At 46.1% G+C, this 16,129-nt stretch overlaps 1 protein-coding gene across 10 annotated transcripts in view; it reads right to left on the bottom strand.

Annotated features, from left to right (window-relative positions):
• LOC102948714 (transformation/transcription domain associated protein) overlaps window positions 1-13,128 on the bottom strand; it is a 114,161-nt gene extending 101,033 nt beyond the window's left edge. For 7 of the 10 annotated variants that reach the window (XM_042970830.1, XM_042970839.1, XM_042970837.1 and 4 more), the window contains exons 1-7: window positions 12,535-12,765; window positions 10,349-10,510; window positions 9,871-9,920; window positions 4,411-4,521; window positions 3,090-3,194; window positions 2,088-2,171; window positions 728-784 (exon numbers count right to left, since the gene is read on the bottom strand). In XM_042970830.1, the coding sequence (XP_042826764.1) occupies window positions 728-784; window positions 2,088-2,171; window positions 3,090-3,194; window positions 4,411-4,521; window positions 9,871-9,920; window positions 10,349-10,448 (507 nt within the window). In that variant the 5' untranslated portion in view covers window positions 10,449-10,510; window positions 12,535-12,765. The other 3 variants (XM_042970831.1, XM_042970833.1, XM_042970832.1) reach the window with 3 other exon arrangements.
• Between the last annotated feature and the right edge of the window lie 3,001 nt (window positions 13,129-16,129).

The following is a 16,129-nucleotide window of genomic DNA, read 5'->3' as shown; positions in this document are numbered from 1 at the left end:
ACTCATGCACAATGATTTTTACCAAAAATTTTTTACCAGTATTACTTGTGATTGTGACAGGAAGTGGAAATTGGGAAAACCAGCATCAAGGAGACAATCCAGGTACACGCACAGGACGAGAAATTATGGGGCCACTAAGAACTATGACTGCTGGCAGAGAGCTGTGTTATAGGATGTTCCAAACTGGTCCCAGTGGCACCGTCTATTAGGTGAGAGTCAGGTGGGAAGGAGACCGCCCTCATGCACGCCATGCGCTTCCACACTGCTGAAGCCACTGAGAAAGACTTCTTTCAATACAGGAAGGAATTTTAATGACACTGAAAAGGAATCTAAAAGCAGACACTACCTCCCAAAAAAACCTCCCAATAGGAGTGCAACCATCTTTAAAAAGCGTGAAAAAAGTGAAAAAGTGAAACTTTAACATCAATGGTTGCTTACAAGTGAGAAAATTACAGACAATTTACCTTGGGTTTTTTGTTTTTTTGCAAATTTCTACACTAAAACACACTGCTTTTACGTAAAAAATGACGTATTTAAACAGTGAAACCAAAAGAACTCCTTTTAAATGGCTGATTTATCAACCTCCATTCTGACCACCACTAAACACTCCTCATCCTCAAATTTGCATTCCCCCCAATTATTCCTTCAACCCAACGATTTCAAATTCCCTTTGGAATGAGGAATAAATGTATACAAATAATAGATTCAAATGATATTAAAAACATACCACTACTTTTGGAAGCTCCTTGTAAATCTGTTTCACAAAATCCAAAAAATGATGAATCTGAAAGTAAAATTTTAAAAAGACAACATAAGAAATTTATAAACAGAAAATACAGTAAGTAATGCAAGTGCTAATAGTCTTAATGTACAAGAACTCATAAAACAGGCAGGAAAAATGTCAGACTCAAATTCCAACAGGCAATGAACGTGAACAGACAAAAAAAGAAATAAGAAGGAAGTAAGTTTCTAAATCAGGAAGAGCAAAGGAACAAAAATGAAAATAAATACCACTTATTGCCTTTCAAAAAGTACTACTACCCATGTGAGATGGAATCCAACCAGAGGGAGACTCTGCTATACTACCAAGGGAAGCATGAACCGCTCAAACCCTTCTGGAAATCAACTTAATGACAATCAATATCTCTCAGAAGCATTAAAACATTAACTCGCTTACTTGATAACTCTACTACAAAACCAGTCTATGAAATAATTTGAACTGTAAACAAGATATTCAGCAATAGTCCTAACATAAAAATTCTGCAATACCTTAACTACCTAAAAACAAGAGCATCGTAAGAAAGACTACTACACATCCATTAAAAATCAACTTTGTAAAGAATTTTTTACGATTGGGAAAACACTCTTACGTAGGAAATATACATATACATAAGATGGGGACAAGGAACAGAAATCAAGACATCAAAATCGCTTTCTTAAGATGACAGGAATTCTATTTCATCTTTACTCTTTTAACCCCAAAATAATCTACAACATGCATTTACTAAAGTTAATGTTAGAGAAGATACTACCTTAATTATGACTAACAGCATGTTTAATGCTTACTTTGTAGGTACCAATCACTCTGCTAAGAACTTAACTTTCATACTGAATTCTTCAAGCAATCTTTTGTGGCTATGTCCTGTGAGGGCGCTCATTTTATGGAAAAAGCTCCAAAGGGCTAGGAGCTGACCCAATGCCAATTACAGATGGTCAATTACTGAGTTACAGAGCTGAGATTCCAAGCGAGTTCTGACTTCAGAACCCACATCTCACACCCTTGCAGAGCATACAATGACTGGAGCCTTCCAGCACATCAGACCTGTAAATACCAGAATTACCCAAGCAGCCCTGCCAGTTTAGTAGTTTACCACGTTTCAACTAATGTACAAATTCAGCAGAATATTCATATAAACATGGACCAAACAAAAGTCACTGTGAAACCCATAAAGACTTTCCCCCAGACTGAGGCTATCCTTTTCTGGAAAGCAGCATGTCCCATCAATTCTAAAAGAGAGTACACAAATTATGCAAAAGAAAAAGCCTGTTGACATACTTTTATAAATGCTATCAGTCTAAACACTTACTTCTTGTGTGATGGGTGGCCTGAACTGTTTGTGTAGCTCGATAATGATTCTTAGACAAATAAGAACATTCTCTTCATTTTCCGTCTTAAAAAAGAAAAAAAAAAGGCATTTAAAAAGAGTTATACTTCTAAGGTTATTTTAATCTAAAGATCACAGGCTATTTTCTAAGCATTTTTCTGTACACGCACCCAACGTCAGCCAACCCAGATTTCATGTGTTGAACACAGAACACAGTAGCCTCAGACAAGAAGCTTTTGAGGTCTTTGGTGGACCAACGGAAGGGTATCCTGCCAGTGAGCTGTGGAGAGCAACACTCTGGCAAGTCACACCATGAAGGAAGGTCTTAATGGTCCAAAGGACGCTTTCTCGTTGCTTAAAAATACTGCCAACAGAACTGGTGAGCATACACCCCGTATTGGACAATCTGCTAAATCCTTTACGCTCTCTGAATGGGGGTGTCCTCCACATCTTACCTATGAGGAAGCTAAGGCTCAGAGAAGGTAAGCAATGAGGCTACCACAGCAGCTAACCCATGGCAGAAGAGGCTCTGAATCCAACTCTATCCCCCTCCGAAGCTCACCCTTCCAAGCGGCCCCGAAATACAACAGAATTCTACACCCGTTGGGACTAACCAGCAAGGGAAGTTTTAGAGGTTAACATTAACAGGTATCAGGTGGATTCACCCGAAGAGTTTGAGGAACTCTTTAGCAGCATCTACTGTGCCCGAAGTAGAAGAAAACCAAAGGGCCCTGCACTCTGAGTCTGTCTACCCAAACCTTTCCAAACATTTCCACTATGTCTACTCAATTCCCTGCTGACTCCATGAATCTTCAATTAATATTTCTTAGTAATTTGGTTGGCAAAATGGACATTAAGAAAGTTTTTACTCATGCGAATCACAACTTCAGTGAAAGGGAAGTAAGCCCGGAATACCAGATTCTACAAGAAGAAAACCACTGAAAGTCTGAATATGGCTAAATAACAAGAATTCTCAAAGATTACCTCTAAAAAGCGAAACATCACAGATAGAACGTTTTTTGTATGAGGACGAAGATGTTCGTTGGTTGGTATCCTGTGAATTATTTCAAGGACCAGTTTCCGCAGTTGCTGGTGAAGAAAAATAAAAAACATAAATATCAGATCCTTCCAAGAATCCCAGAATAATTCTTTTATACTCTCCAAGTTACACGGCTGTCTGCACCCCACACTGGGAACCACCCAACTACAAGATGGACCCCATTTCAGGAACAGTCTTGTAAATTACTTAAACGTAATCCCAGGTACATACCGCAAGCCATTACTTCAAGCTGTCCACAGTCGTGTACCAAATCAACCAAGCCTAACCTTCCCTCTTTGAAAACTTATCACTATTTCCAGCGGAAGGGCACGAGTGTGTGATTGCTGGCTGCATTTCACATGAAAGAGCACAACACAAACTGAACTTGGTCTGGGATCTCCCTCCATCATGTGTTTGGTTCCTATGATCCTCTCCCTGGTTGATTCTCTTGGGCCCGAGGACTGACTGCATCACAAGCTGACTAAGCTCCTGGAGTACGACTGTGGAGTCAACTACTAAAAGGTAGGTCAAATGTGTAGATCTTCAACTGGTACAACATGAAAATGCTTTGTTTAGCATTATGTTAACTTTTAAAGAGTTATTTTTAAGAGACATGCACTGAAATATTTATAGAAAAAATTATGATGAGACAGTCTTAAAATAATCAAGGTGGGAAGGGGGGGGTGCAAAGCACTGGGGCGGGTACAGATAAAGCAAAACTGGCCAGAAGTTACGAGAATGGATGAGGCACTAGCTATGGAGAGGGTCACCTAAGGGATCACTCCTTCTTTTTGTGGATATATGAACTCGTCTATAATACACAGTGTATACATGTCACCAGTCAGCAAAAGTAAAGAATTAAAACCAAGACATTTAACTGAAGAGGCATGGTTTGGGACAAAACTATCCTTACGTGACAAAACCTCTCCTACTCTATTTATTATTTTTTAATGTTTACTTATTTTTGAGAGAGAGAGACAGAGACACAGAGTGTGAACAGGGGAGGGGCAGAGAGAGAGGGAGACACAGAATCTAAAGCAGGCTCCAGGCTCTGAGCGGTCAGCACAGAGCCCGACATGGGCCCAAACCCACGAATGGCAAGATCAGACCTGAGCTGAAGTCAGACGCTTCACCAACTAAGCCACCCAGGTGCCCCAAAACGTCTCTTATTTTAAAGTGGAACCCTAAGTTTTCTCACTTGTGTTAATTCATAAATGCTTGCAAGCCAACATTTTCTCTGCTCGCTGACATTTCTGAACAGATTACCTGGGCTGGTTTCTCCTGAAGAAACTGGACCTCCCCATCTTGAAGAAATGTGAGAAATCGGGGGATGATGTGCTCGAGGAATGTGGAATATTGAGGAGATGATGTGACATTCTAATTAGGCAAGGATAAAAGAAAACCCCATTAAGTCTGCGTATTTTCATATTTTCATTTCCCATTCACACTATAACCTCAAAAGAGAAAACACTTTAGCGAGGCCAACAGTAATTTTTAATGCTTTTAGAGGCTTTTGTGATTGAAGTTTTAAAACTTTTTGAAAAATTTTTTTTAATGTTTATTTATTTCTGAGACAGAGAGAGACAGAGCATGAGTGGGAGAGGGGCAGGGAGAGAGAGACACAGAATCCAAAGCAGGCTCCAAGCTCTGAGCTGTCAGCACAGAGCCCGACACAGGGCTTGAACTCATAAACCGTGAGATCATGACCTGAGCCAAAGTCGGTCGCTCAACCGACTAAGCCACCCAGGCGCCCCTAAAATTTTTTTTTTTTAACGTTTATTTTTGAGACCGAGCATGAACGGGGGAGGGGCAGAGAGAGAGGGAGACACAGAATCGGAAGCAGGCTCCAGGCTCTGAGCCATCAGCCCAGAGCCCAACGCAGGGCTCGAACTCACGGACCGCAAGATCGTGACCTGAGCTGAAGTCAGACGCTTAACCGACTAAGCCACCCAGGCGCCCTTAAAATTTTTTTTTTTAATGTTTATTTATTTTTGAGAGAGAGAGTGAGACGGAGCATGAGAGGAGGAGGGCCAGAGAGAGGGAGACACAGAATCAGAAGCAAGCTCCAGGCTCCGAACTGTCAGCACAGAGCCCGACACAGGGCTTGAACCACAGACCACGAGAATAGGACCTGAGCCGAAGTCGGACGCCCAACTGAATGAGCCACCCAGGCGCCCCTGGGGTCTCGTGATTGCAGTTTTAAATTTATTAAAATGACCACTGCTCCTGAAATCCAATTTAAGAGCCCAAATGTTAACATTTACTGTTAAAAGTAGAAATACTAGCACTGTGGAAAATGTGGAACTCCGAGCCTGCTCTAGAAGGTGGCTGTGCCACCACCTGAGTAAGAAACTTCTGAAAGGTCATTTAGCTTCTAGATCTTACTTTCTTCAGGTGGAAAACAAAGAGCCTAAACACACTGACACCTCTTTCTAATCTGAAGCTAATTTATTGGTTAGATCTACATTAATTGGATTATAACCCAACCTAATCCATTATTTATCCCAGCACTGATTCTAAAAGAACAGAAAATGAAACTGCAGTCTGGAGACCGTGCAGTAAAATGGCTCCTAGAGCACTTTCTGGAACCCACTTAGGAAGCGGGAACCTTGGGCAGTTACTCAGCCTCTGTGCCTCAGCATCCCCATCTGTTGAGAATCCTATTATTTCCTGATGTAAGTAATCATGTAAAGACTACATGAGTTGAGGGGCGCCTGAGTGGCTCAGTCGGTTAAGCGGCCGACTTCGGCTCGGGTCACGATCTCGTGGTCTGTGAGTTCGAGCCCCGCGTCGGGCTCTGGGCTGCCAGCTCAGAGCCTGCAGCCTGTTTCAGATTCTGTGTCTCCCTCTCTCTGACCCTCCCCTGTTCATGCTCTGTCTCTCCCTGTCTCAAAAATAAATAAAACGTTAAAAAAAAAAAATTAAAAAAAAAAAAAGACTACATGAGTTGATATACAATGCAGCAAATGCTCTGCGGTAAATGCTCAATAAATGTCATCTGGTGTTATTACCAGAGCGCCGTGCTATGGTAATACATTTTTTTTTATTCTTTCTCTCTTGGTCCTCACAAGCCCAACGTAAGTATTGTCTCCATTTCTCAGATAAAGAAGCTCAGAGAGGTTATAAACGTTGCTGAATGTCAGTCCGTCTGTAAGCTTTAGAAGTGGATGCAAATTAAGTCTAACAGCCAAGTCCCCTCCCCTGCTAAGGCCTCACTTGCTCATGCAACAAATTCTCATTGAGGATTCTATCACGTGCTCTGCGGGGATACAATGAAGAAAGTAGATACAATTCGTGCCCTCAGAGATGGGGAAGGCAGTCATGTGCTGGGAAGACCGATAAAGAACAATACAGAATTATGATGGAGGAGGTAATGGCAACTAAGGGCACATCTATAAATGGGACACGATGTAGTGAATGGAACCAAGGGCAGAGAACGCCTTCCCCAAGAAGCCACGTTTATGCTCAAACCTAAAAGGTGAGCAGGAGTTAGCCACGTGAAAAAGTGGAAAAGGACAAGGTTTGAAGAAAAACATACACAAAGGCACAAAATTACGAGAAAGCCTGGGTGTAAAAGGCACTAAAACTAGTTCCTAATGGGAGGGACGGCAGCAAGGGACTAAGTGGTTAAATTGTTACTATCGCAAGAAGCATCTGGGCAGTTAACTAAATACAAGTGTCTCAAACTCCAGACACTGATCTGGGCTGAAAATAAAAGTGTAGGGTTGTCTATCACACTAAGGTAATCTTGGAAGGGGAATCTACGAAGGGTAAGACAGAGGAAAAGGCGAAAACCAGAAAAGAGTGTGGTGCCATGCAAAAATAACGCCTGAGCACCACCAGGTTCCCGGGGCAAACCCAGGGCTCCATTCACACAGTGCACCGTGGGGGACCCCACCATGCCTCGCAGCTCCCCCGGAGCAGACTATGAATTCACTGGGAGCAGGAACTGTGTTTGTCACCTCTCATGCCTAGAGCTTAAGACTTTTTAGGGAGATGCCCACATTCAAGGGCATAAGGTAGAAGATTCATGCTGGAACATTACCAAGGTTACCAAGAAACCCAGCTCATCCGCACATAAGCCCATTAGCAACCACTGATTCCATAGCTCTCAAAACGTCAGTTTCAAATTTCTCCCATAAAAAAGATTCATTCATTCAACAAGATGCCCCGTTGTGCTGCCAGCATTACAACTTAGCCCCCAGCTCTTTGATCCGTATGAATTTTTCATGCGAGTTCTAACTCGAAGCTTTTATTTTCTGTTCTGAAAGATGGTCCATAGAACATTTACTTAGATCACAATTTTATTCCTAAGTGCTTGAGGAAATTTCTAAGGCTCCTGAAAGCACTGGAATTGTTTTTAATTTCACTCGTCCCATTCAGACTTTCTTCCAGGGTGGAAATGGTGGCAATTCAGAATTACCTACCGATGCTCATCCTAGTATTTAATTCTTTGAAGGGCTTAGTTTTCTGGATTTTACTTAAGGCAAACGTTCATATCATACAGATTTCAAAAGTCACTATTTTAAAAAGCCCGAAGTATACTGCTTTGGTAAACGTTTAGTTCTCTGGATTGAATCAATGCACTGGGGACCAAAGTCCAAAATTAACTTGCTAACAGCGAGAAATGAAACAAGAGGCAAAGGGGCCAGACACTTAATCCAGATAGCCTCGTGCCCACACTCAGAGGCCGGATTCAACTGCTTGTTTCGGCAGGTTCACGAGACCCTCCATGACTTGATCCTCTCAAACCCACTGGGGCTGTGGCTCTCACTTACCAGTTCTGCCAAAAACGCAGAACGCAGGCCTATCGTGTCCTCCCTTCCACCTCTTTTTTTAGTTTTTTTGGGTTTTGTTTTTAACAGCTTGCGTTAGCAGCTTGGGCAGAAAAGAAAGCTCTTTAGCTCAATCTCTAAATATCTCAGGATTTTTTTTTTTTCCAGCTCAGTTCAGGGCAACAAGTCCTTAACGTCTACTTAGAACAAAACTACCAAAGAAAAACTCCCACCAAATGGAAATACTCCCCATTACTACAGATCCTAGGGCATCTGATTCATCCCCACTGATTCCGACCTTTGCAATTCAAATGACCGCGTCAGAAGCTAGAAACATTTTGTTAATTACATGAACTCTCTGAGAAAGGTTTTATTATCTCCACACGAAAAGTAAGAAAGGTGACCTTCTCTTCTGCCTATGAAACTAACAGCACCAGACTAACCATAAAGTTGGACAAAACACGAGAGAACAGTTTTCAGGTGCTGGACAAGGGCCACGATCTCCAGAGGGGAGATTATATGGCCACAACGGCTCTCTGCTCAGGCACGGATGCCCTGACAGGGGCTCGGCACGCTGGCGCCCAAGGACGGTATGATGGTCCTGCTGAGCTGAGGAGCAAACACCAGAGTTTCAGGCAGTTCAGGTGGCTGGAACCTGCAAAGGAGAACCCCAGAGAAACAGGAAGTACAGGGATGGTCTTCTCTGAGTCCTTGAGACCTTGACTGAGGGCTGAGCTGCACGTCCAGGTAAGAGGAGGTAACGCTACCTGCAGCTCACCAAGAGGGACGAAGACCCATCAGGGGTCTAGCAGTGCTGGAGGATGTTGTGGGTCCAGCCTGGTCACACTGCACTTTCTTAACACCTCTTTCTCACCCCAGACACCCAGCTGAGCAAGGTCCATGCCCTAGAGTAAGGCCTCTAAACAAGCAAAGCCTCAAATCAACTTCTGATATCACCCGGAGCTGGAGTTTGGAGGCTAAATTCCACTGACTCAGAGACACCTGGGGACCGTCTCAGCCTTCCCACAGGTCCTCCATACCATAGCATAAAACCCAGCCTCTGCGGGTTCGAGGAGATCAGCCGGCCACTGAACTGCCTACCACAATCAACATACCAGCACTCTTCAGAGGGAGGGAACGGAAGAAGCTAGAGTCCCTACGTTTCACATACAATATTCAGCATACTCAAAAAGTCCCAGACGTGCAAAGAGGCAGGATCATGTGACTCCCCAGATTCACTTAAGACTTGAATGCAGTCATTATAAACGTGTTCCAAGAACAACAAAATGGGCATGAATGAACGATGATCATCTCCGTGAAGACCCAAAATCTAAAAAGAAGAACCAAATGGAAGTTCCAAAACTGAAAGGACAATAACTGAAGTAATATAAAAAATAAATTGAAATTTTAAAACATCTCAGCAAACTAGAGAGGACACAAAACACTCAGTGACCCTGAAGGCAGGCAGTAGAAATTATCCAATCTAAAGAACACAGACAAGACAGACTGAAGAAAAGTGCACAGAGACCTAACATGACACTATAAAACCGTGGAATGGGAGACTCAGAAGAGAGAAACTGCTCAAGGTCACGGAAGTGATTAAGTAACAGAGCCACAACGGACTTCCAGCTCTCACTCCACCTGTTATTATGTGAATACAACAAATCTACCACACAAGTGTGAGCACATCCTGAAAGCATATGCCTCAAAACGAAAACAAGTTCAACCACCAAAACCAAAGCAACATTCCTCAACATCACTTGAAGTTCACGGTCACTAGGTGAGGAAGTTGGACAATACTGTGTGCAGGTCAAATTTCAGTTCTGAAATGCAATAGGTCACACTAACAGAGAGAACGATTTCTGACTTACTAGTAAAATTGACAGAGGAGCAGTTGGAAAGCACATGTGAATATTCAGCTCACAAGAAAAAAAATAAATTAAGCTCATACCTCAAAATTTTCACTAACTTCTTGCATCATTTTTAACTTTGTTTCATCAGCTGTAAATGACAAAACAAGTCATCAGGTAATTGAAATTACGTTAAGGATCTTCAGAAAATGATAAGATTTAGGGAGTTAAGAGAAGCAATCAGATCTTATCAGTTTGACTGTCATGGTCCAACAGAAGGCACATAACTAGTTCCCTACCACCAGTCACACACACTCATACTCCCAGACATATGTGTGCATGCACAGACAAGGGCACAGATATATACATACATACACACACACACACACACACACACACACACACGTGTGCCTCTTTGGGGCTCCAGCCAGCAATGCTCATCACTTTGCTTCTCCACAAGGCAGGGAATGGGAAAATTAGGATAAAAGCTGACATTACTATTTAACTCCAGGTGCATGTCATTTGAACGGAACAGAATGAGTCCCGATAATGTACTTCTTAACAACAGAATTGACTCACGTGTATTTACATCCGTGAGAGCTGCCACGAACTGAAGGTATTTTTTCATCAGAGTGGTTTGGTCAACCACCGTGGCCCCTTGTGTTGCAACAAATGCCATTTTTTTTTTTCAGCTGGTTTGTTTCTCAAGAGAAAGGTATCAGGTCCATGAGTTCACCCAGCCTGTGAAAAGAAGCACATGGTTTGTCAACTTATTACAGGCACAGGCTCACAATCTCTATGGAAAATCTTACCTAAATAACTACATTAAACTAAATACTTTTTAATTAACCCAGAATACTACTCATTCTTTTTGGAAAATGAAATTTACTTATATCCATTTTATCTATTAACTTCTAAACATGATTTTTATAAATAGATGTCCCCCTCCCCCCCTTACTGTATATCTTTCTTTCCCTAGGCCAGGGGTTGGCAAACTCTCTATAAGCCAGAAAGTAAACATTTTAGCCTTTTTAGTCTCTATCACAACACTTAACTCTGTTATAGCCAATAAATAGTCATGGACAACACACAGACGAAAAATCATGGCTGTGATCCAGAGAACTTTTATTTATGGACACTGAAATTTCAATTTCATATAATTCTCAAATGTCATGAAACATTTCTTCTGTGAAACAAATCTTCTGTGGATTTTCTCAACCATTTAAAAATGTAAAAACCGGGGTGCCTAGGTGGCTCAGTCGGCTAAGCCAACTTTGGCTCAGGCCATGATCTCGCCGTTCGTGGGTTCGAGCCCCACATTGGGCTCTGTGCCGACCGCCCAGAGACTGGAGCCTGCTTCAGATTCTGTCTCTCCCTCTCTCTCTCCCCCTCCCCCGTGGGTACTCTGTCTCTCTCTCAAAAATAAATAAAACATTAAAAAAATAATAAAAAAGGTAAAAAGCATTCCTAGTTCACAGGCTATATAAAAACACACAGCTGAGGGGCACCTGGCTGATTCAGTCAGTAGAGCATGAGACTTTCGGTCTCTGGGGTGTAAGTTCAAGCCCCACGTTGGGTGCAGAGGCATAGAGATCACTTAAAAATAAAAATCCTAAAAAAGAAAACAAAAACAAACACAGGCAGCTGACTGGATTTGGCAACCTCTATCCTAGGTGATTGGTTCTCAAACTTCTGTGTGCACTAAGACCACCAGGTGCCAAAGACGGACTTCCAAGCACTACCCAGAGACTGTGGTTCAGTGAGGGGCCCAGGAAGCTGTAAATCTTGTTTGCAGCTGGCACAAAGTAGGTACTTCGAAAATACTCCTTCAATGAATGAATGCATGCATGCATGCATGCTTCAGGTCGTTGATGACCACACTTCAGGAGCTACCTCTCCAGGCTGACACTTGGTTTGAATTTTAAGAGCCCTCACAGAAGTATCTTGAGAACCTGATGAATTTGCTTTTACCCATCTTCCTTGTGTATAGAACTGTTTAATTCCACTGGGCACGAAGCCGCAGTTTCAGGACTTAATTTGCGTCTTCTGCGGACCTTTGAAAAGCCCTGCCTACCGGATGCACTCCCTTGCAGCTCACACTTGTGCCCCAAATGATGGGGACACCCTGACTCCACAAAGCCTCTTCTGGCCACGGTCTCCGAGACCACCAAAAAAAGCACTTGGATGCAGAAAAGACGCCGAGAGGTGCTCTATCCCGCTCCTCCTGCTCCGGGCAGGAAAACTCACGGAGACAGAAGAGGGGGATTCCGTCAGCCCTGCTGGAAGACCTGACTACTTACTGCTTCCTCTTTCGGGCATTTCACCGAATGCCCCCATATTCTCATCCCTGGGGACCCAAGCGTCAGGGTGAGGGCCTCTCTGTGCCTACGAAACTTCGGGTCGTGCCCAAACTCCTTGGACCCCCTTTTTCACCGAAGTCAACTCTTCCATCGCCCGGGGCCCCAAGAGGCCAGGCCCCGCGTTCTGCTGGGCCTGGGGGTGAGGGTGAGGGTGAGGGTGAGGGTGGGGGGTGGGGGGTGGGCTGAGAAGGGAAAACGGCCCATTCCGCCCGTCTGCGGGAGAGCAGTTCGATGATGCCGCCGGCCATGGGCCCGACGGAAGCCCGCGTCCCGGCCCAGGTGGGAAGGCCGGAGCCGGCGCCGCGCCCGCGCACAGACAAACGGCCCGGCCGCCCCGCCCCGCCGCGCCGCGCCGCGACTGAGGCGGCGCCGCCGGACCAGAGGGGGCGCTGTCGTCGCCGCTACCTTCGCTCTCCGCGCCGGACCGGACGAGCCAGGGGCCTGCGTGGAGGCCGGGAGGTGCCAGGCTGGCCCGGGGCGCCCCCGGGGGAACGGGGCCCCAACCTCACGCTCTCTCTTCCCGGTCTCAAACGGCTCTCCGCTTCCCTCCTTTTGTCGTCGTCCCCGGGCACCCAGCGTCCGCCCTCCAAGCCGTGCTACGGCGAGCGCCGAGGGCCAATTCCCGCTCCGCTAGCCGTCCGCCTCCCAGAGCTCCCCAGCGCCGCCAGGCAGCCGGAGGCTACAGGGCGGCCGCCGGCCCCCGCCTCCCGGGCTGGACCCCGGTGGGGGCTGGGAGGGGGGGGGACCTAGGGGGACCCGGCGTACGGAGCCTACCTCTGTCGCTCCGCGGAGCCGCCGCACAGGCCTCCCCACGCCGGGTCCCCGCCGCACTGGTCCGGGCAGCAGCGCGAGCCTCCTGGGGCCGTTCCGCTGCCCTCCCTCGCCTGCCTGCGCCTGCCCGCGATTACCCTCACCTCGGCGGCCGGCCTCCTGCAGCTCCAGCCCGCGACCCCCAGCGAAGCCCTCTCAGCCACAGCCGCCGTGCAGTCCCGCCCCCGCTTAAAGCGGCCGCGCCCGCCGCGGGTGAAATAGGCCCGGGCGCGCCGCCCCCAAGTGGGTGCGGCCTGGGCAGGCGGCGGGAGCAGGGAGGGGCGTTGCGCCCGGGTGGGCCCGCCCGGCCCTTTAAACCTCCGCCTGCGTGGGCGGGGCCGCCGGCAAGGTTGAAGTGGGCAGGCAGGTGGCGGGAGTCTTTGGGCTCCTGCTGCCCTAAATCTGACTTCAAGGAGCCAGGCCCGAGAGGGTAGGGTAGGGACATCGGGGGCTGCTGCAGGGCGGTGGGCCCCCAAGGGGCTTCTTTAGGAGGCGGCGGTCAGGCCCGGGAAGAGTCCATCCCTGAATTGAACGTGGCAGTGGGGCGGGGTTTTCTCCCCCACCTCCTTCCTTTTCTGGGGTAGTTCTTAACCCAGTGGAAAGGTGGAGGCAAGCAGAGGCCTTGGAAAGGCGAAGGCTGGAAAACAAGGAAAGCCCTGGTGTTCTGCTCGGAGATTGTCGACCTGATCATTTGTTCTGCGGCTACATCACCCAGAGGCTGGACCGCGCAGAGGATCTCTGTCACCTCATACCTGGCGGGCATATGTCTCTGGACCAGGATAGAGCAGTGATGAGAAGGAAGGGGAGTGGGGCATAACGCCCTGATGCCCAGGTGAGATGGCGTGGGCTGGACCAAGGGGCCTTAGAAGGGAAAAGTATTGTTGGGCCTCACCTACGACTCCATCTAGGATAGTGGTTGAATAGTGAACTGCTCCTGGTAACCCATGGTTAGGTGGACAGAGCATTAAAGTGATGACTACTCTCCACCACTTCCAGGACCTGTAATCGCTAAGTTACCAAAGTCTTTGTATCCCCTTCCCAGACAGATACATTTCACACCTCGTAATAAAGACAGCTTGTAATGCCTGCAAGAAATCCTGAAGCCCTATTCAGAAGCATGCTCCTTGCTTGTTTAACGTTGCTACCCAAGAACAATCCTCTATTGAAGTGCTGGAATTTTAAGTGGATGCATTTAGTGTCACTTATTTCTACCCTGGGAGAAATAAAATGGGTCAGAACACCTTTTCCACTGTGGAAAAAGTTGCAGCCAAAATCACTCCCCACCCCCAAAAGTAGTCAGTCCAAAGTTGGGGAAGGTTGAATAATCTGAGAGCTGAAATCAGTGTGCAAACACTTGTTGTTTAATATTGTTTGGTGGGAAGGGGGTAGAGAAAAAAGCAGAGGGTAGACATCTTTTGATAAGTTTCAGATGCATTGCACAGGCTAGAGACCTATAGTTAAGCCTAGCTCTAACATTGGCTAAATCCCTACACTTCCCATGGCCCCAGCTTCTCCTAGCAAGGTACCCAAAATACTGTAATGATTTTTATCTCTTTTCTTGTCTCTTCCCTGAATTAGAGGTCAGAGACAGTGTCAACTCTATCCCTATCAGGTAAATTAGATCCATGCCACCTCTGCTTAAAACCCTCCAAAGTCTTTTCAGCTCATCTTCATTCCCTGGCCCTATGTACCTCCCAACCTCATTCTTCATATTCTAGCCACGGTGGCCTGCCTTACTATGCATCATGCCCACCTTTGTGCCTCAGAGGCACAAAGCTGGCTCTTTGTCATCCTTGACGAGCTCAAATGTTACCTCCTCAGAGAGAATCTTCTTAAGATCCAATATAAGAAAACCACTGTTCCTTCCACCTCTCATTCACTGTCTCATAATACGGTATTTTCCCCCAATAGCCTCACAGTCTGAGTATCAGTTTCAGGGTGGCCTTGCATTTGGCTTCTGTGACATAGATACGACTATGTGTGACTACTGTAACATTCAATGCAATACAGATACACATAAAAAAATCTTATTATTTTGTTTTCTGCATTTAGTTCATTTATTTAAAAAGATTTTTAAAGACTTTATTTTTAAATAATCTCTACACCCAACATGGGGCTCAAACTTAACAACCCTAAGGTCAAGAGTCATACACTCTACCCACTGAGCCAGCTTGGAGCCCCTGCATTTAGTTTGTTTTAAAAGAAACTAATAACCAGATCTTTGAATAATGTTAAATAGTTAAATATCTGAATCTCAGTTTCTAACCTTAACAAACTTTTTTTTCCAAGCACAATTTTCTTCTCAGTTCCTGATGGACAAGCACAACTTTCCCAGGTCTGTAAGCAATTCTAATGATGACAGCCAACACTGATTGAGTGCAATGTCCAAAGCACTGTTCTAAGCATTAACTCATTTAATCCTGGCAACATATGTCATAGGGAGTATTTCCGTTTTCAAGAAAAGGAAAGTGAGGCACTGAGAGGAAGTGACTTTCCCAAGGTCACATAACTCTCAGGAAGGATCCAAAGTCTCCCGGTTCCTAGGCCTGGTACTGTCCCCATGCTGGTGACTGATGCTTCTGTGGAGTGACACCTACTAGCATTTTTAACTTTATGGGGGAAGGAGAGCTCACTCCAATCTGTTCCCCCTCCATCAAGGTGAGATGGCAGTGTGGCCAGCGGGCCCATCCTCAGTGGGGACCACAGCTGTCACAGAGACAGAGGCCATACCTATAGGTGCCTTCACTCCCATGCTGCAATTCAAGTAGTGGCCCATCAGTGCCCACCAGGCCAGAGGGGCCATCCAACACCCACCCCCACCCCCTCTGGGTGGGATCCCTTGCCCAAGTACAGAGGAAAGCAAAGGCAGAGCTGAGACAGGGATCCTGGTAACCAGCGTCCAGTCTTGAAGGCCAGACAGGCAGAGCCACCTTCCAGAAGGAAAGACATGTTCCGCTCCGTTAAGGCAGGTGGAAGCGCCTGCCTAGGCCAAGGCGTGTCCAAGGAGGGGCCTGGTCACTCCTCCTTGCAGTTCTCTGAGTGTCACAAGGCCCTCAGTGACAGCTAGGGCCCTGGTGTGAGCACGAGCCCATTTTACAGCAAGCACAGAGAGGAACGTCATGTCTCAGGGTGGGCACCTGAGCCCCTCTCTCCGGGAGGATATGAGGCGTTTGCAGGCCCTTCTCCCAGC

Source organism: Panthera tigris, chromosome E3, assembly GCF_018350195.1.
Source record: "Panthera tigris isolate Pti1 chromosome E3, P.tigris_Pti1_mat1.1, whole genome shotgun sequence".
Taxonomy (NCBI): domain Eukaryota; kingdom Metazoa; phylum Chordata; class Mammalia; order Carnivora; family Felidae; genus Panthera; species Panthera tigris.
This window is presented reverse-complemented; position numbering and strand designations above follow the sequence as displayed.